Raw genomic sequence first — 18613 nt, 5'->3', positions numbered from 1 at the left:
CTTTTCTTTTTCTTTCCATTGCATTGCATCCTCTGTTGGCCTACAGGGGGCGTGCCCCAGCTCGCGCCTGTGGTCTTGACCCTTGTGGTCGCCGGGGCTGCAGTCCAAACTTCTGACAGAGAGGTGTGAAAGAGAGAAAAACTTGGCCACAACTCCATCGTAAGAGTGCGCACACACACACAGAGAGAGAGAGAGAGAGAGAGAGAGAGCAAGGAAGCTATGAGAGCTACATTTGTGCCTTCAGAAAGAAAAAAAATATGTATGCATATAGTTAAAGTTTTGCAGAGCAGCAACTTGTTCTGCAAATGACGCATCCGCAGTGAAAGTGACAGTTTTTCCGTCTCTGGAGGTTCATGGCGGTTCAGCGGGATTGACGGCGACTCCTCTCGAGCGTCCGCAGCCTTTAAATACTGCGACGGGACGAAGCCCCCCCGGGCAGGCGCAGCATCGGAGGAGGCCGTATTTCATGGCGCCATGGAGCATTTTGACTCGCTGAGTCGCGGCTCGTACGGAACAGGGAGAGATTGCAACCACGAGGCATCTGGTTCCAATTAAGACAACACTTCCAATGTGACTGGGTGGCAAATTTATTTTTCCACTCTCTCTCTCTCTCTCTCTCTCTCTCTCTCTCTGTCTCCTTCTCTCTCTCCCTCTCTCTCTCTCTCTCTCTGCAGCTGCTGTGATTTTGCGAGCTGGGGACCATTTCAGTGTGGACTGTCTGGTTTTCCTTCAACTGCTGCTGTTGTTGACTGTTTTTGTTTTTCCTTCTGCCATCCATCTGATGCTGTCCAAGTAAAAAAAAAAAAAAAAACAAGCGAAAAGAAAACAGTTTGACGCGCGGATGATTTACCAAGGCAGCCGGTGTGGAGTGAGAGCGGCACAGTGACAAACAGATGTGCATCTCAGTCACGGCCATGTGGTCAGGCATCTGTTTGGGGGAGGAGAGGTGGGCCGATGGGGGGGATAACTTGACACACCACACGCAACATTTTCAAAATTCTTTGGCTTGATTTTTGAAATTATTTTTTAAAGCCTCTGTCTATCACATTCAATATGAACCATTTTGAGTATTCTATTTTTAGTTTTTTTATCTTTATTTTTGGGGAGGTTTCCTTGAATAAGCCCATTTTGTTTTTTGTTTTTTACCTCTACAGCACTTTCTGTATAATTGTCTTTTTTTTAATCTATCTGTATTATGGTGCAAATAAATAAATAAATGAATAAACCATTCAGATTTTCTTTTTTTCTTTTTTTTGGTTACTGCCCCCCCCCCCCCCACAAGCCAACATCATCATGTCACTAAACTCTTGCCAGAGGGAAAAAAAAAAAACAACAACAAAAGAATATTTTCAAAAAACAAACAGCCCCTACAGTTTTGGTGAAACTCCTGCTACCAGCGTTCTCGCTAATGTCTTTAGCAGGGGTCCCTTCCTGTATTTTCTTCTTCTCGCTGCCGTTGCCTCTTCCCTGCGCTCAGGACGCTGAAAATGCTTTCACTCACAGCTTTGTCTGCTGGAGGTGCACAAGGTTCTTTTAATTTTTGACGTGCACAGCGGTGCAGCTTTATTGCAGTGATTAGAGCAGAAGAAGAAATGTGCGGAGGCCGTGAGGCAGGCTGGTGCAGCAGCAGCAGCAGCATCAGCAGCAACCTGGTCGGTTTCACTGCTCACTTATCACCTCGTGTCTCTGCTGGCTCTCCTCCCTCTATCTCCACTTCCAGGAAGTGCAGCCTGAGCCAGTGAATTCCTCAAAGTTAAAGCCCGTTGAGTTACAGGCCGACCTCTGGCGAGCGCTGCGCTGCCTTTCGGGAAGGAAAACCCGAAAAAGGTGGAAAACCTGCAATTTATTAAAGTGATCATTCTGAGTCCACCTCTCCCCAGACGAGTGTCGTTCTACGAGCATCTGGAAGTTAAACTTTTATTTTCTTCACTCTGAGAAGAACGGGGTAAAAAATAAAATAAAATTGGGGGCCACGTGTGCTACCCTGAAGGTGAACTTGTAGATGTGTTCATCTCCTTAGCCTCCTACTCCTCCTCCTTCCTCCTTCCAGCGTTTTTAGCAGCAGCGTCGCCTCCTCTCAACCCCCACAGGTGGCGCTGTTAACTCAACTTTGCGCAGGACATCCTGGGCGCCGCCGCGGGAGGCCGAGCGCTCATCGGAGGGGCCCGTCAAATTGTTTGGGTTTTTGATGTAGCCGCAGAAGGAAGCCGGGCAGAGTAGAGGCTGTGTTAACACTCTTCATTCCTCTGGCTGGCCAGAGGCGAAGGGCAGCAGCAGGAAGCTCAGCAGGCCCTGCTTCACTCTCTGATGGAACATTTGTCTCATCCAAACAGGAGCTTCTGCTTCTGATTGTGCAGAGATTCTACAGCCACAAATTGCCCAGGACGATAATGTGCGAGTAAGCGCTTTTTGCGTGTGGCTTGACAGCATCTTTGAAAAAGAAGAAACAGAAGAAGAAAAATACCACACATTTCTCATTAGTTTTTAATTGATGACAAGTTTCTGGTTCACAGTAGTCTGTCTCCAACTCGTAATTCATCCCCCCTCAGTTACTCTCACTCCTCTGGGACAGGGAAAAAAAAAAAATCGTAAACACTGTCCTTCAAGTCCAGGCTCTGTCGTCTGGCTTTACTCATCTTCACGCAGCAGCAGCAGCAGCAGCAGCAGCAGCAGCAGCAGCAGCAGCAGGGAATGAAACCCGGGATAAACAATAGGAAGCCAGTTGGAAAAAACATCCAGGTCTGGGTCTCAACACTCTCTTCCTCTGACATGTCAGCAGAGGAGGGTGGGAATGTGAAGGGAGAGGCTTCACATCCAGCGGTTGTCCAGGGGCGGTGAGGCCGTGCAGCCCAACCAGCCAATTACCTGGCGGGGGCCCCGCGAGATGCAAGAGAGCCCCCAAAGGACGGCTAATTACAACAGCACGCCGCAAAAACAACAGGCAGCGCCCTGTAATCTCTGACGGCCGTGACGGATCAGATGGTCCCTCTTCAGTGGCTACTTTTGGCATCGTTGCTGTGTGTCTTTTTCTCTTCAAGACTCAAAATATTCAAAGATCCACGTCATATTTCCAGACTAAGTCAAAGGGTGATAGAGTGGTGATATTGTGAAATTCCTGATATTGCATTTTATTTCGCTCACACACATACAGCCAAGAGAAACGTCTCCCTACAGTTTGTTTGCTCAGGAACAGAAGCAGCTTCAAATTTTGATAGTATATCCTGATGTGCATTGCCTAGTTTTACAACAAATTGTAAATTCACCGTGAACGACTGTGATTGCCGGCTGAGTAACTGATCCAAACGTTGATTTGACGAGTGTCTGTTGCTGCTCTGCGTCGCATCGAAGAAAGAAATTGCCGCGCTTCAACCTCAACCTGCAGCCAGCGGCGCTGAATTGCCAACAAAAGAGTTATTTTACTTTGTGCAACAGCCACTTCATTTGGAATCCTTATTAATTGTAATTTAGCGTTTGCTTATTCTAATTTGCTCAGTGCAGATCTGGATTCCTCCAGGTAATAAATCACTGGTTTAGACAGTGTGTGTGTATGCCAGAGGACAGCTTGTGGGCGGGGCCAGGGCCCCTTCTGCCCGGGGGCCCCAGACTGTGTTAACGCTGCCATCAGACTTCAAGGCTCTGTCGCTTTTTTCCTTTCCCCCTTGTCAGATTCCCTGTCAAGTTCATAAAGATTTTTTTTTTTTACCTCACCAGTGGCTTAGTGCCGTTTTAACAAATGGGGACGCCGACAAATAGAGGCAATCTGTCATCCCGGCTTTCCTCTGGCCTGAGTTTGTCTTTCAGAAGTGGCCTGGAAACTGGAGCGCCGAGAAAAGAAAATAAGTCCTCTCATTTCTGGAAAGAAATGGCGAGATGGACGAGTCGCAGCTCAACACAGCTGGTGCAGCTGATCTGGGCTTCGAGCTCAAGGAGCGCCAGGAGTGACACAAAGGCCATTTGTTTTTGTTTTTTGTTTTGTTTTTCTCACATGAGTCACTCGCGTTTAGTTTGGTAAACTTATAAAACATTTATTGAATACATTTATAATACATGCCAAGCGTTGAACCATGGGCACGTATTAGAAAAACTATTTTGTTTTGCAAAAGAAAACAGAACAAATTTCATCTGATACATAATAAATAAAAAAGCAGAAGTGCAGCGGGGCCTTCAATTAGGTGTTGGGTTACTTCTAATTGCACGTCTCAGGTTTCACCCACTTCCATTAGTTAAGAACACACACACACACATGCACGCTCAAGCTAGTGAGAGACTCAAGAAAAAAACAAAACTTAATCAACAGTGTCGCCACCGCTGCTCCACCCACCGCCTCAAACACCGCCCACCCAACCGCCACCCTCAGGAAGGACCCTCGCCGCAGCCCAGCGCAGCGCAGCCAGTCTGTGGTCACTTCATCAAACCGCTGCTGGCTCCTCCTCCCGTTCCAGCCCTGCAAACCCTCCGACCTTTGTTGTTTTTGAACAATTTCGTCTTTTGGTCCAATGAAAATCTACATGTTCCACAGTCAGCGTACATACACACACACACACACACACACACACACACACAGGTCCAGAAACAAAAGAGTCGGGGGGGGGGGGGGGGGGCTGCTCTCTTCAATCTGCTCCAAATTATTTGCACGGCTGCAGAGCTCATGAACTTGAAAGGCTTATGTAAGCCTGTGGTTGGAATATTCAGCTCTTCAGCTCACTTCACCCTCTTCTGAACCCACCCTCCCCCACCCTCCTTTTATTCATTGCAACCAGAAAAGTGTCATGAATAGATGCTTAACACAGTTTTCTTTTTATATCACTTTGCAAAACGGTGGGAGGAATATCATGATGCAACACTTTGCACAACGATACAAATCTATTTTCCTCAGCTGCAAAGGGTTTGTTTTTTTTTTTACACTGGCTTTTACTCAACAGACTTCTCCATTCAACATATTCTACTGTAGATACACATGGAGCTTTAAAATAGAAGTAAGGATTTAACAGCTGCCACATCGAGAGCACTTTGAGATCTTATTCTTCCTCCTAGACTTCAACAGAGCAGCCACCGGTGATCAATTGTGATAAACACATACATATTAACAGAAAAGCTATTCCAAAGATCTTCAGAAATCAGCATATTCAGTGGATGGGACTATTACAGTGACATGAGTGCCCTTTATGACATCACATATGCAGAAGTGAGCGTTTTAGCACGCACTTCCTGGAAAGGATGAACTCGTCTCATATCTGAGGAGTTCACTAACAGGTTAGAGATGAATTTTGCATTTGAGATTTCCGTGACCTTAGTGACATCACAAAGGGGCTGATTTCCAGTGTTTTAGCACTCCCTTCCTGGAAAGTGGAGCAAGCAAAAGTATATTTCTGGGAAGAACATTGACAAACACAGACTGTTATTGTTCTCGGGTGTGTTGGACATTTAACAGTTTCTTTGCCTTTCAGCGAACACTCTTCCACAATTCTTGCACAACTTAATTTTTCCAGTTCTTGGGAACAGATGAAGGTCCACACTTTTTTTTTTTTTTTTTTTTTTTTGTTTTTACTTTTTGTAAAAAAAAGAAAAGAAAATTGATGCCAGATAATCAAACACAGGGCTGCTGCTATATTGCACTTTTGTATTGGGCTTGACCGCCACTTGAGGCTGCTACCAGGAGGTACTTTCTAGGATGGTTTCACTTGTTCATCATGATGCTTGAAGTTGTTTTCGTGACACATGAAACATCTTACAAACAGTCTTATTGTTAAAATGTATATATATATTTATATATTAAAAACCGAGGACGAGACCTCCTGGCAACATGTTGCTCTGCCCTGCACTGAATCAGGAGGCAACATCATTGGAATCCATCCGCTGGGAACCATGAACAGCTGGCCTTGATTTCATGCCAGAGCATATTGTGATGTTGCGAGTTGGCACTGCATATGGAACATTTCCTAAATCGGCTGGATTTATCGCACACGCCCCTCTGGTGAAGAGAAAACGTTTTCCTGTTCCTAAATATTACTGGGAGGGGACTGGAGGAGGTTGGGGGGGGGGGGGGGGCTTCTATCCATTATGGTCAGATCGGACCAATCAAAGTGAACCAGCTCGAAGCCGGACAAAAAAAGCCAGTCAAGAAAAAAATCCTTCAGTGCAGTTGCTCATCCGCATCTACGCTAAGCTCTTCTGTGTCTTTAAAGGACTGCTTGTAGTTCCCAGCAAAACCAAATAGATGCTAATTGCTTACGTAATATTAAAACAAGTGGAAATGCCTCAGGCTGGAGCTTGGAAGGGTGGATGTGCGATATGTTCACAAGTGGAAAGTCAGCCATCCAGCAGCACTGTGAGGTCCTGAGCTGCAGGACAGTTCCGAGGGCTTCATTCACCATGAAATTGCAAACACTTGCACCGAAAACCTGCAACCCATCAAACCATTTTCATGCGTAGAAATGTAAGTGCGGGCCGATTCTTCGAAAGGACAGCTTCAATGAAGATCTGAGAGCTGTGATCTGCCGTAGATGACACACAGACGTGTGTGGCCGGCGGGTATAAACATGCCAGGAGACGTCGTGGCCTTCGTGAGATGACAGGCAGACTCTGACTCTGAGTTTTAGAGAGCACCAGGCACTGGGGGCTCAAGTGATCTCTCACTCTTTTTTCTTTCTCTCTGCCCCTCTGCTCATCTCTCTCTCCCTCTCTCTCTCCCTCTTGCTGTCTCTGGTCAGTGTCATCTGCAACAACAACATATCCAGTAGCTTGCCTGAGCCCTGGTCGCTCTCCTGGACAAACAGATGGTAACTCATCCAGACCTCCAGCTGTCAAAAGGGGTGACGGGCCCGGTCACTGGTCATTCAGCCAGATTATAATAATAATAATAATAATAATAATAATAATAATAATAATAATAATAATAATAACAGTAAATGAAGAAGGGCACATCATACCACTGATAGGTGAAACAGTGCAGAGTAATTTTCAAGAGCGTGAGACATTCTATTCCCCCCGACTAATGACGATGGCATGTGGGGAGGAAAAACAAAGACGGACTCGGGGAGGCGCACTTCTTTTCCATCTGCCGAGTTCAGCTCATGAGACCAATATATGTAAATAACTGCCGCGTGCACGACGGTGCGCTTGGAAAAGGACAAAATACAGTCAAAGAGCCTGAAAAAATAAATAAATATCGGGTCGACCGTGGTTGCCAGATGTGGGGGGTCAGGAGTCTGGACCAGGTGGCTGACGTTGTCTCCGATCCTAAATCATCCGGCATCGCCGTCAACAGATGGTTTTTATACATTTTAGATCCCCTCAATCAAAAAAGCTTTCCTCCGTACGTCGTGGATGACAAGGGCGTAAATGCCACATTTAATGTTCTGATTTTACAGCATCGCCAGGAGAGACAAACTGGACGGGCGTCTTTTTCCAAAACAGCTCGCCTGGCCGCCGCTGAGCAGTCGATCTTTTCATTGGCCTGAATGCAGAGAGTGCGGTGTGAAGGAGCACTGTCCGTCAGCCACAGACTGCACATTTAGCCCTTTGTTTACAGCCTCCGGCAGAAAATTGTGCTTTGTTGGACCCCCACATGTTTGGAAGGAGACAAAAACAAGGCAGCCTCAGAGGGGCGGAGCCAAAACCAGGCTGGGAGGGTTGCCACTAACCTGGGTGAGGGTTGGCGAGGTATCAGTGCCCTTTGTGACATCACATTCAAGCTGATTTCCACAAGTGTGTGTTTTACCACAGACTTTTTAACGAAATTAGCAAGAAAGAATGCAGGGTTTATTTCATTTCTGTTCAGTGGCAACACCATATTGTTGGTGGAAAGCATTCTTTTGCATTGTCTGGGTTCTTTAACACATCATCAATCAGTCAATTTTAAACATTTCTACGATTTTGTATTAACTGCCTCAGCTCACGAAAAATAAATTCTGATGAGCAAATATATTGCAGACTGTGTCTCTGTTTAGGTTTCCACCCAGCGTAACACCATTCAGCCTCGGCGCACACAGAGCCGAAAACATCAACAGCCCACTGGAGGCCTACACATCTGCAGACCGGAACAAAAGCACTCTGCTCCACCTGATTAACTCGGCTGACAGGACACGAGGCCCGAGTCAGGCCATCACAGGCAGGATGTCACACAGCTGCACGGGCCGCAGCCGCCTCAACGCCGCGCATCACCGACTCGAGTCACGACTCCTCGCTGACCCGAGGAAAGTGACCCGCCACTTTGATTGAGTCGGCGCGACTCAATAAAAGCCAAAGGCAGAGGAGGAGGAAGGGAGGGGCACGGGTGAAGAGCAAAGAAGCGGCAGACCCACACCCAGAGAGTTCCTCACCAGTGAATCAGCAGAGGAGCACCCTGACAGAAGCCTGACAGCCAAAGGAGAGGAATAAGCACAAAACTCATCCTGGAAGGACTCAGTGAGAGCAACTCTCGTATGCGTGAGGCCAAAAACGTCGCTCATTTTTTACCCAAATAGTCTGTTTGATTCCCAGACAGCAGGCTTAAGGTTGTCTTGAAATAAATTGTGCAATGTGATAAATGAAACACAAATCACAGAATCTACCAAAGATTGAGTGTGATCAACTCTACGACAACTGGGCAACGGGTATTTACACTTCTGGAAAAAAAATTTGGATTTGCAAATCAAGATTTCACGCCCAGAAACGTAAGTTTCCTAAAAAAAAACAACAATGTTTTATTTTTAGTTGTTTTTTTTATTTTTGTTTGGACTGTCCCAACATATTCTTAAACTTGATTAACCATCGGCCTTGTAATGCAATAGAAAAAGCTACATTTTATCATAATCTTGACTTTGACTGACAATCCGCCATACAAAAAAAGCTCAATTTTATTCTAAATAAGTATTAATGGGGGAACAATTTGTAGGCAACTCTTCAATGGGTATATAAGAGGAAACAACATTCATCCAACAAAACTTTTAGCAAGTCAAAACAATAAATTTGACCCATATACTGCAAGTTAAAAGGCTGAGTTAGAGTGAGCTTAAAGTTTGTTTGAACAAATAAAGCAATAAAAGGAAAATGTGACTTTGTCTTTACAGTATGTGACTAAAAAAATATTTTTTCAGCTTCAGCAGTTTTTTTTAATGGTTACTTAAAATAGTTGGAAACATTTACTGTATTGATAAACAAAGCTATTTTAGTCGTCACGCAAACCCATAAGCCGCTCTCAGATGCGTCTCCGTGCCAGTTTAACTCAATCGTGCGTCATTTTTTTTCTTTTTTTCTTTTTTTTTTGCGCATTTCAAGTCAGACGAGGAGAGGAATAAACAATAAAAACACAAGGATAAAACATTTAAAGCCAACACAGATGATTTCACGTTTTCCTTCACAACTTCATTCACCAAGTCTCCCTTAGCAATACAACAGTCAATCCAGCGTCTCTCAGTGACAGCAGCGGCACTTTTCTACTCACCAGCCGGCCGACAACTCCCGAGATCTCTGGAGAACTTCAGGCAACACCAACCAGACCAAACGGCGGGGGGAAAACACCCAAGGTGCGTTTCTTTCAAGAGTCCGCGCACTCGACAAAGTCTTCAAGCGGCGTAAACACAGAAAAGAGTAAAGTGAGGAGGGAGAGGGAGCTCGAGTCGCATCCAGAGGAGGAGGAGGAGGAGGAGGAGGAGGGTTCAGGAACGCAGCCAAGAAAAGTGGAAAAAAGTGTGTGTGAAAAAAGTGTGACAGCGATGGTGGTACTGGAAGAGCAGGAGGAGGAGGAGAGAGGAGAGAGGAGGGATAGAGCGCAGAAGAGGGAGGGCTGGGTCACTGGTGGGGTTTTGTTATGAGTGGGATATAAATTTACACTGGAGAGATTAAAAAAAAAACATTTCAGAGTTGGTGTTTTTTTTATCGTTGCTTTTTATGTGTATTTGTTTATAATCACAACTCAAAAAAATAATGACCAAACAAACCAGCAGTGCTCTGTTTTGTGGACCCTGGATAGATAGATAGATAGATAGATAGATAGATAGATAGATAGATAGATAGATCTCCCCCTGCTGAGTGCTAACACAAATAAACACCCCATTGAGGGGAGCCACGCTTCCGACACAAACATCCTCACCGCGCGGAAACCAGCAGGGAGGTGGGACTGTTTCCTGCATGTTTCCACATATAGGGTGCGGAGGGGCAGCTCAGGGACACGATGCGGTGGTCTGAGGGTGACATCATTGACGCTGCTGGCTGTTGAAGGAGTGATCAGCGACGCTTGGGTGGCTTCTCAGTTGAAATGTAAACACAGATAAATTGGTTTACTAATTAGAGTCAGAATCACTTCTCCGGGGTTGCAGTCCTGCTTTCTGGAGGAAAGTAACAGATTAACTCGCAACAGTAAAGTTGGAAACGTTCAGATATTGGTGGGAGATGCCTCTCACTCAAGAACAACTGCGTTTGTTTCATTTTGTAGCACATGTAATGCATTTGGTCTTATTTTGTATAACATGGGAACTTGTGGTATTCATTTGAAAAGCACACGTAATCCACATTGCCATCTACTGGCGCATTGGCGCACGGGACAACCTATCATCAATGTCATTAATAACGATAATATAATGATTTTATTATCTTTTTTTATTATTTTTTTTTAAACAGAAACCAGGGCGAAATAATTGTAATAGGGTTAATTCTTTGAATCTCGAATTTTGGAGGAATCATGTGGAGTCCAATTGGTATGTGTTTAAATATATATCTAATATAAAAATTAGACTAAATTAAAATTGTATAAAATTGAAAAATGTGCAAAACCTTTAAATTTTGAAAGACTTTATGTTTTGTTTGGGTTTCTTTGTGTGTGTATATATTTCTTTTACCCAGCGCCACGCGTGAACGATCAATTCTCACTCCTGCCCGGTAGGTGGCGGCAGTGAGCAAATGAGTTGTTCGACACCCGCTCGTTTAAACTCTCAGAAGAACAAAGTACCTTCCGGCGTCATGTCAGCCTCCGACTGAAACCACATGGATACTGGCCGGTGCTGCTTCTAATTGAGTTTCCTTCGTGCTGTCGCATTAGTCATTCACTTGTTTTGCGGCAAACAAGTCGGCCAGAGGTAAATCAAGTCTCACTTCTTTTGCTTTGGCTCTGCATGAGAATTTAAGTCACCGAGAACTGCTAGCTAGCATTAGCTGGTAGCAACACAGAGATTTCCGAATGGATCTTCTGATCTAAACGCCAAACAGCTATGTAATGCATTGAAAATATAAAATAAATAAAAAGCCCAGGATCAGAACATACTTAAAAGAGGGGTTTGTTGGTTTGTTTCTGTATAGGACAGTAAAGTCCTGACTAACTAAGTCCTGTTTCATCCACTGCTGTTGACGCCTTGTATTTAAACAAAGTAGCTTCAAATGTGTGCATATTTGCTGTTAATGTATTGGTTGTCCTCATTCGGGATGTCATTATTTAAACGAAAGTTCTTCTCTTAAAGGTTGTCAGAGCCTTCATGTTGACTTTTGACTCATCTGAAGTCTGATAATCAGTGTCTCCCAGAAAATCTCCAAATTTCCTCACTGTCAAATTTATGTTGCAGAACCTAAGATTCCAATATATTTGTTGTCTTGTGCACTAGATTTCTTTTGATTATTCCTATTGCAACAATATTCTTTTCTAATAATCTGCACCCTTGTGTCATCAGATGGCAGAAGTTGTCCAAGAGAAAAGTCGAGGCTTGAAGTTTGCCGAGCAGCAACTCCTGCGTCACGGCTGGGAACAAGGTAAAATTCTCTCTCATGTGCCTTGAAGTACAATTTTGTCACGTTGGAGCTCAACTTATTTATTGTGCAAACAGGTAAAGGCCTTGGCCGGGCTGAGAACGGGATCTCAGAGGCCATAAAGGTCAAAGTAAAATGCAACAAAGGCGGGGTGAGTGACATTAGATCTTTCCTAAATATTTTCTCACTGGCCCTCAGTCAGTCATGTTTCAAAAAAGAAAATGTTGCTTCTCTGCCTTAGTTTGGTCATAAAGAAGGAGATCAGTTCACCTTCCACTGGTGGGATCATGTCTTCAACAAGGCCTCGTCCAGCCTGCAGGTGGAATCTGATCAGGTAAGCTATACAAAAAGTGGAAAGCAACTCGTGTCATCTGGGTTCTGTCTGAATGTCCTTACACACTGGGAGCGAATTCGCTGGGCGAATAATTTGCGTTTTTTTTTTTGTTTGTTTGTTTTGTTGTTGGTTTTTTTCAGTCTTGTGTCAAATTTTTCAGAGGCAAAAAGGCAAGCACTGGACCTCTGACCAATCAAAATGATGTTGGATGGTCGATGACGTCACATCAAAACTTTGGAATGTTCTCTCCCTCTGCAAATGCGGAGCCAGTTTGACAGAGCAGTCCTCCAAATTGTCCGTTCAGGCCTAATTTCACTGGGTAAAATTTGAGCTCCTGGATGGTCGTGTTGAACTCACCCATCTCCTCTTATGTTGATCTTTTACTTGGAAAAGCTGTGCTGTCGAAGGCGGTGTTTCGTTTTACGCACGGAAAACAAAACTTCTTGGTCGTTACACTTTTAAAAAATCTTATCTTTTATTCTGTCATTTAAATCTGTTCTGAAAATCTCTCTAAATGATGATCCTAAGGAAAACGAAAAAATATTTTATGGCAACAGCGACTTCAATAACATGGTTTAAAAAAAAAATGTTTGTAACCGCCGCTTCTTAAGCAAATATTTAGTATCTTCCACCTGCGCCGTCGCACATTTTTAGCAATACAATAAGAATTCACAAGTTCACTATAAACAAAAGTACTAGGCATACAAAAGTCATAAGTCATAACGACTGCAACACCTCTCAAGAACAATATTTGATTCACCCAAAGACTTTTCGTCACCATCACCAGGACAGATCACTTGAGGGTGCGGTCGACTCCATCGTTTCTCCTTCGGCGCCCCAAACTTCATTCGCTGACTGAATTTTATACGCATATCCGCATCGCGCTTGGCGTGTACAGAAAAAATGTACTTATTTGCGTTGCGTCGCCTTTTGCCCGGTGTGTAAGGACCTTGAGCCGGAACCTCTGTCATTGTTGTCGGATACTTTTTCTCCCAACAAAGAAAAGCTTCCAAATGAGCTGTAGTTTCTTTTCTTCTATAGAATGGCGTTCAGGTGATGAAGTCGGCAGAGGACGATGAAGAGGATGGCATGATCTCCAATAAGAAGCCAGCGAAGGCCACTCTGGCTAAAGACAAACTTTATGGCTGCTTTGTCAAAGTAATTGCTTTCGTCATGTAACCGTGTCAACATGAACTGGGATAAAGCAGCAGCCAATATGAAAACAAATTTTAGATGTTATTGCATTGTTAACAGAGCTCTACTTTGTGGCGTTGTGGTGATTTGTTTTGTTTTTTCCCAGTCAGCCACACTGCTGTCTGGTCAGGAGCAGCCAGAGCCAAAGTCTTCAGCCTCGGATGACAGCAGTAGCTCCGAGGAGGAGGACGACCAGAAACTGGACCTGTCCACTACCTTCAAGTAAGAGCCTCACGTGAAAGAATGTCAAGTCCAGAACATGCTTTTTAACTCCAGGTGATGGTCAACAGGCTCTCTGACGCTGATCTTATAAAGGCTTGTGGAGGACGCACAGCTCACAAGTAAGTTTATCTAAGTAAGTTATTTAAATATGCAAGTTTGTTCTGAGTGACACACAATCAGCTTCTGTTGCTTTTATCCCAGAGGTGCCCGGCATGGTTTGACTATGAGCGCCAAGCTTGCCAGATTGGAGCAGCAGGAGGCCGAGTTCATGGCCAAGTATGGCAAGAAGAGCCAACCAGGAAGTGGGACTTCCCAGTCGGCTGTGGAGAATTCCCTGAGGAAAAAGGGCAAATCCACAGGGGGCGCTAGTGAGTTGAATGACAAGGTTCCTGAAAACCCAGAAATGGATATTAAACCCAAGAAGAAGAAGAAGAAAAAGCGACGTGACGAAGACGGCGAGGAAGAGACGGCTGAAGCTGAGGGAGACGTGATGCGTGTGGAGAACAGCGCCGGGGATCCATCTGACGGAACAAAGAGGAAAAAGAAAAACAACGCGGAGAAGGAAGAAGAGAGTGCGTCACCCCGCGCTGAGGCCTCCGGGGGTCTGGTGGAAACGACTGAGTTTGTCAAGAAGAAGAAGAAGAAGAAGAAGAAGAAAAAGAGGAAATCCCCTGAACTCCAGTGTGACGTCGCTGCAGAGGAGGAGGCTGAAGATACCGAGTCAAACCCAGCCGAGCCAACTCGGGACCGCCCCCTACAGGGCAAGAGGAAAAAATCTGCAGTTTTATTAGAGGCAGCTGATGGTGGGGAGCAAGAAGTGACTGTGAAACAGAAAAGGAAAAAGTGCAAAAAGGACAAAGCCAGAGATGGCACGGACGAGGAGGAAGCGCCACCAAAGAAGAAGAAAAAGAAAAAGTCCAAAGAGTAGCTCGGCGTCCGAAAGATTCTTTGGAGTTGGACTCATGAGTCGCTTTTTGACATGAGATGTTTGCTGTGGCATTAAAGCTGTAGACCTTTCATTCTTGTGGCCAACAGGGTGGAGCTTCATCATTTAGCAGCTTCTTCTGTGATTGGAGGAAAAGTTCAATGAGAACTTCAGACCAAGAATAACTGCTGTCACCTTTAGTCAGTACCAAGTGACTGGTGACATGCAGGATGGAGTGAGACCGTCGGCTCAGACAAGAGTTAAAAAGAAAAAAAGAAAAAAAAACATTCTACCCTGAAACCAAATTATTAGCAGTTAAAGGGCCACAAGAAAACTTGTCGGTTTCAAGATCATTTGTTGAGATTTGTTTGTTTGTTTATCTCTTTATTAGCGATTTAGCTTTCAAGGCAATTTTTAAAATAACATTTTAAGAATTCAACTTTTTAACAGAAGCAACATAGGAAGCCACCAGTGTTGTAGGAAACTGAATGCTATGTGCAAATAATAAAAAAATGAACTTTCGCATATTATGAGATGGGTCCTCACTCAACTGCACCGTGAATGGTGCTCATGTTCCCCATCGTGGCAACAACCTGTTAATATTTATGTAAAAGAAACATAGAGGGGCAGTTAAAATTTAAGAATACATTGTTTTAGCATTTCTATACACACATATATAAACACACATACATATATATGTGTGTGTTTGTCTCAGAAAATACAAATGTCTCCATATGTATAGAGACTTTTTTTTTTTTCACCGTTAAGCTCAGTCTTTGTTTTTAAACATTGTGTTTAGATTTCCATCAGCGCTACTCGTCATCAGTCTTCAGCAGTGCGACGCTCTCGCAGATTAATTTGTTTTCCATGTCTGCTTTTGCCGGGTCCCAGCTGTCGGTAGCGTTCCTGGCTGGGATCATCAGTCCATACTGACCAAAGGTACCGAGATCTTCCTGCGCCCAGAACCTGAAATCATCCAACACAAGGATCATGGGGGTGGGGGAGTGGCTTAAAGTTTGCCTTTTGTCACATCACACAAAGAGCTGATTTCTAGATCCATAGTCTTTTAACGTGCACCTTCTCAAATAGGACTCACGTCTCTCATTTCTGATGAATTTACTCACAGGGGAGAGATGCATTTTTATTTTATTTATTTATTTTTTGCACACATGGAATCATGAATGCAACAGGTGTGACTTTAGCTCCCTGATTTAATTCACATACGAGTTACTTCAGGTAAGTCCTGAAGTAGGCCGACTCAGGAAACGGCAACATTCATGTTACTTTTGTACTTGCTGTTACTAATGACACTTTTTACAATTCATGACTCACAATTTCTGTTACACCGGCACCGGCTGTCAACTAGCTCGGCATCACGAGATCACAATACAGTTCAGGTGAATCATAAAAGTCACTCCTACCCCAGAGTGTCTTTTCTGCCATCCAGCCACACCCACTGCTTCTCACTATTTTGTTGCAACCCCATCCAGTATCCATGGGAGGTGTCATAGTAGCTCTTGGTGTGACTGCTGATGAATTCCTGTGAGTCGAAGCCAAAAGATCAACACAAATTTGACCCTCTGACACTGCCAGGCCGCATCCAGTCGAAATGTCGACTTCATGCGGCGTCACCTGTTCTCGCAGACTGTCGATAGCGACCAGATCGGCATCTTTCTCCTGACAGTACCGTCGACTTTCGCCCCACGTTTTCCACGGAGGTTCTTCCTCATAAAACAAGTAGCACTTGTTGTGAAACTCAATCCAGTCGTCCTTACATGGTTGACACCCTGCAGGGTTGGAGAATGACGACCAAACTGAATTTGTGGTTAATGACACAAAGACGAGGTGACTGAAGTTCAGTTTGAAGACAAATGCATTTCACACACACACACACAAACTCATTCTCTCACTCTGACTCACTGTGTCCCTGGCAGAACATCTTCACAGGAAACTTCTCATAGCTCATGATGACGTTGAGCGTCCAGTTGAGTTGCTCTGTCAATCCCCTTAGGTCGCCGTTTGCTTTCTCCTGGATGACATTTAAGTCACTCAGCTGCTCCACCTGAGCCTCCAGGTGGCTGATTTGTGTTTGCTGATGGCCAATCAGCAGCCGGACTGCAGTGACGGTGAGCAGCAGAGGCATTTAGTCAGTTCTTCTTTTTCTTTCTTTTTTTTTTTAATTCATATTGTGCTCGATCTGTTTTTAGACCTTAAAGGACCTTTATAGTTCTGACATTTCTCTTAAACCACGTTTCACAAATCTGAGGGGTTTATTTTATGTTACCCGCCTGGAAAGAAGCTCCCATGAAAACACTGGGGAAACGACTGTGAAGACATTTGGGAAACTTTCTGCCTGGTTGCGTGCAACGTTAGCCAATCGGATTTCCCCACTGCCATTGAGCCACTTAGTTGACATTGTGAGACTCCCTGTTGGGGCAAAAGGGGAAACTACTCCGCTGAGTGGGGTAAAACACCTTAAGTGGCCTTCTCTTGTAAAGTTTTTGACAACACTGACCATATTGCAGCGTCACAGGCGCAGCGTTAATGAGCGCTAGCGGGCCATTTATTCTTAAAAGTCAAGAAGACGTTATTCCAGAAATACTTTGCCGCTCGTTACGATTTTGGCAGGACGGTGAAACACTGTCGTAAAGTTGTGAGGGCGACGCGGTGCACTTCCCTGGCTGACCACCAGAGCGCTGCGTAATGACTCACAGTGGATGAGGAGGCCGATGGACCCCAGTAGGATGAGGAAGAGCAGCACTGAGCAGGACATCAACACACGGAACCAGGAGCATCCAGCTCCAGCTCCGCTGCCTGGTTGTCATGAGAGTCATCACCATTACAATTCACTTATTTACCAATGGCATTTCTATTTTTCATTTTCAAAACATTTTATCGTGTATTTTTTTTTTTTAAATTTGTCTTCTTTTGATTGAAATCAAAAATGACAGAAATATGCTTTTGATAACCTGCTACTGACTCACTTGGCTTTCATGGCAATTTTGTGAATGAGCAATTAAGTAAATTTGTAAATGTATATATGTGTGTAAATATATGTATATATATATATATATATATATATATATATATATATATATATATATTTACACACACACACACACACACACACACACACAAATATATATAAATGAATGCATATGTGTGTGTATATAAAATGTAAAACATATAAGTAAAATATAAAAAGCTATTTAAAACTTTTTAAAGCCAAAACTTATTTAAACTTCTTATTTATTTATTTTTAGTTGCTTACCAGATTTGAAAGTTGTTTAGAATCAAAGCAAACTCAATCCCAGCATGTTTTATAACTTAACTGTTAAAATTAATGAATTTAAAAAGGACACTCACTAGAAGTTGTTGCAGCCAGTTTAGCTTTTACGCTGGCGTAGACGGTCGACTCCTCTGTCTTCGCTGCATGGCAACATTCACAGAATCAAGTGAGTGAATTCACCCTGAATATTCATCAATTATTTCGCGGTAGTTTGTTTCAAGGCTACTGTTACAAATACTATGAATTTTATTGTTTTAACCTATGTGGATACTGCTGCAGTGAAGCACTATGCACTGTTGTGATGAAGTCAGATACATTCAGATTTTCAGTTTTACCCAATTAAAATGCTAAAGTCACAATACATCAGATCTGATACTGTTTTTACTTTTACTTTTTAATGAAAAGGTGCCTGAATGCCACTTTGCTACAAAAACTTTCCTCTTACACTGCAGTGACCCTCTTTGCTGTGACGTTATCATTTGATTCTCCATAAACGGATCAGAATAAAATCAACGTTGGAAGATGCAAGATGTCAGACTCTCTTACCCCTTGGAGGCTGTTTGCCATCCTTAATTACCACTGTGGCGTAAGTGATGTTTTCCTCCATGCTCTCCTGCCATGTATGTGCACCACTTGCTGGTGCAGGTGCAGAGGAACCGCCCCGGGTTGTAACCTCGCAGATGTTGGAGAGACTGAGCGGTCGCTTGCAGCACCTCTTGATGGAGAACAAACTAGAGCTTCCTCTTTTCTCTGATGGGCTCCTGAATGAGTAGAAACATTTGTTGGCCCCAGATTGTGAGGGCAAGAGTTCCTGCTTCTGTGACCACAGAGGAAGTTAGAACTTTGAACTCTTTTGAACCTAAACTTCTTTATTTGGAAACATTCTTATCTCATAACATTGAAAAAAAAAACCTTACAAAGAAAACCTGTGGTT

General features: G+C 43.9%; 3 protein-coding genes across 6 annotated transcripts in view; 1 reads left to right on the top strand and 2 right to left on the bottom strand.

The window, feature by feature from the left end:
- The window catches only part of pear1 (platelet endothelial aggregation receptor 1), a 46553-nt gene extending 36912 nt beyond the window's left edge, over nt 1–9641 (bottom strand). Inside the window, exon 1 of the mRNA XM_076043274.1 lies at nt 9425–9641. The gene's annotated coding sequence lies outside the window, so the exon portion shown is untranslated. The remainder of the gene's footprint in view (nt 1–9424) is intronic.
- A 1289-nt stretch (nt 9642–10930) lies between these two features.
- Nucleotides 10931–14920, top strand: gpatch4 (G patch domain containing 4). Its single transcript, XM_076043183.1, has 8 exons — nt 10931–11054; nt 11640–11718; nt 11793–11866; nt 11957–12049; nt 13091–13207; nt 13350–13465; nt 13534–13584; nt 13667–14920. Exons 2-8 carry the CDS (start codon nt 11640–11642, stop codon nt 14391–14393), a joined length of 1257 nt encoding a protein of 418 aa, XP_075899298.1. The 5' UTR covers nt 10931–11054; the 3' UTR covers nt 14394–14920.
- On the bottom strand, nt 14754–18391 carry LOC142899542 (C-type lectin domain family 1 member B-like). 4 transcript variants are annotated; one of them, XM_076043179.1, is made up of 8 exons: nt 18226–18391; nt 17757–17819; nt 17103–17207; nt 16444–16505; nt 16311–16401; nt 16023–16177; nt 15812–15930; nt 14754–15356 (listed from the first exon to the last, which is right to left on the bottom strand). In XM_076043179.1, the coding sequence occupies exons 1-8, from the start codon at nt 18284–18286 to the stop codon at nt 15203–15205; spliced, it is 810 nt and encodes a 269-aa protein (XP_075899294.1). In that variant the 5' UTR covers nt 18287–18391; the 3' UTR covers nt 14754–15202. The 4 variants fall into 4 exon arrangements, with proteins under 4 accessions (XP_075899294.1, XP_075899295.1, XP_075899296.1 ...); XM_076043180.1 differs by having other exon boundaries at nt 17103–17204; XM_076043181.1 differs by lacking the exon at nt 17757–17819.
- Between the last annotated feature and the right edge of the window lie 222 nt (nt 18392–18613).

Source organism: Nelusetta ayraudi, unplaced genomic scaffold (assembly GCF_046127955.1).
Source record: "Nelusetta ayraudi isolate G7.1 ecotype Tasmania unplaced genomic scaffold, CSIRO-AGI_Nayr_v1 ptg000074l, whole genome shotgun sequence".
NCBI classification, from domain to species: Eukaryota; Metazoa; Chordata; class Actinopteri; order Tetraodontiformes; family Monacanthidae; genus Nelusetta; species Nelusetta ayraudi.
This window is presented reverse-complemented; position numbering and strand designations above follow the sequence as displayed.

Coding starts and splice junctions, on each gene's coding strand:
- gpatch4 (XM_076043183.1), top strand. CDS start 11,640: ATGGCAGAAGTTGTCCAAGAGAAAAGTCGAGGCTTGAAGTTTGCCGAG. Junction 11,867..11,956: donor TAAAATGCAACAAAGGCGGG/GTGAGTGACATT, acceptor TCTCTGCCTTAG/TTTGGTCATAAAGAAGGAGA. Junction 13,208..13,349: donor TTTATGGCTGCTTTGTCAAA/GTAATTGCTTTC, acceptor GTTTTTTCCCAG/TCAGCCACACTGCTGTCTGG.
- LOC142899542 (XM_076043179.1), bottom strand. CDS start 18,286: ATGGAGGAAAACATCACTTACGCCACAGTGGTAATTAAGGATGGCAAA. Junction 17,208..17,756: donor ACTGGCTGCAACAACTTCTA/GTGAGTGTCCTT, acceptor TCTCATGACAAC/CAGGCAGCGGAGCTGGAGCT. Junction 16,178..16,310: donor GATGTTCTGCCAGGGACACA/GTGAGTCAGAGT, acceptor CCAACCCTGCAG/GGTGTCAACCATGTAAGGAC.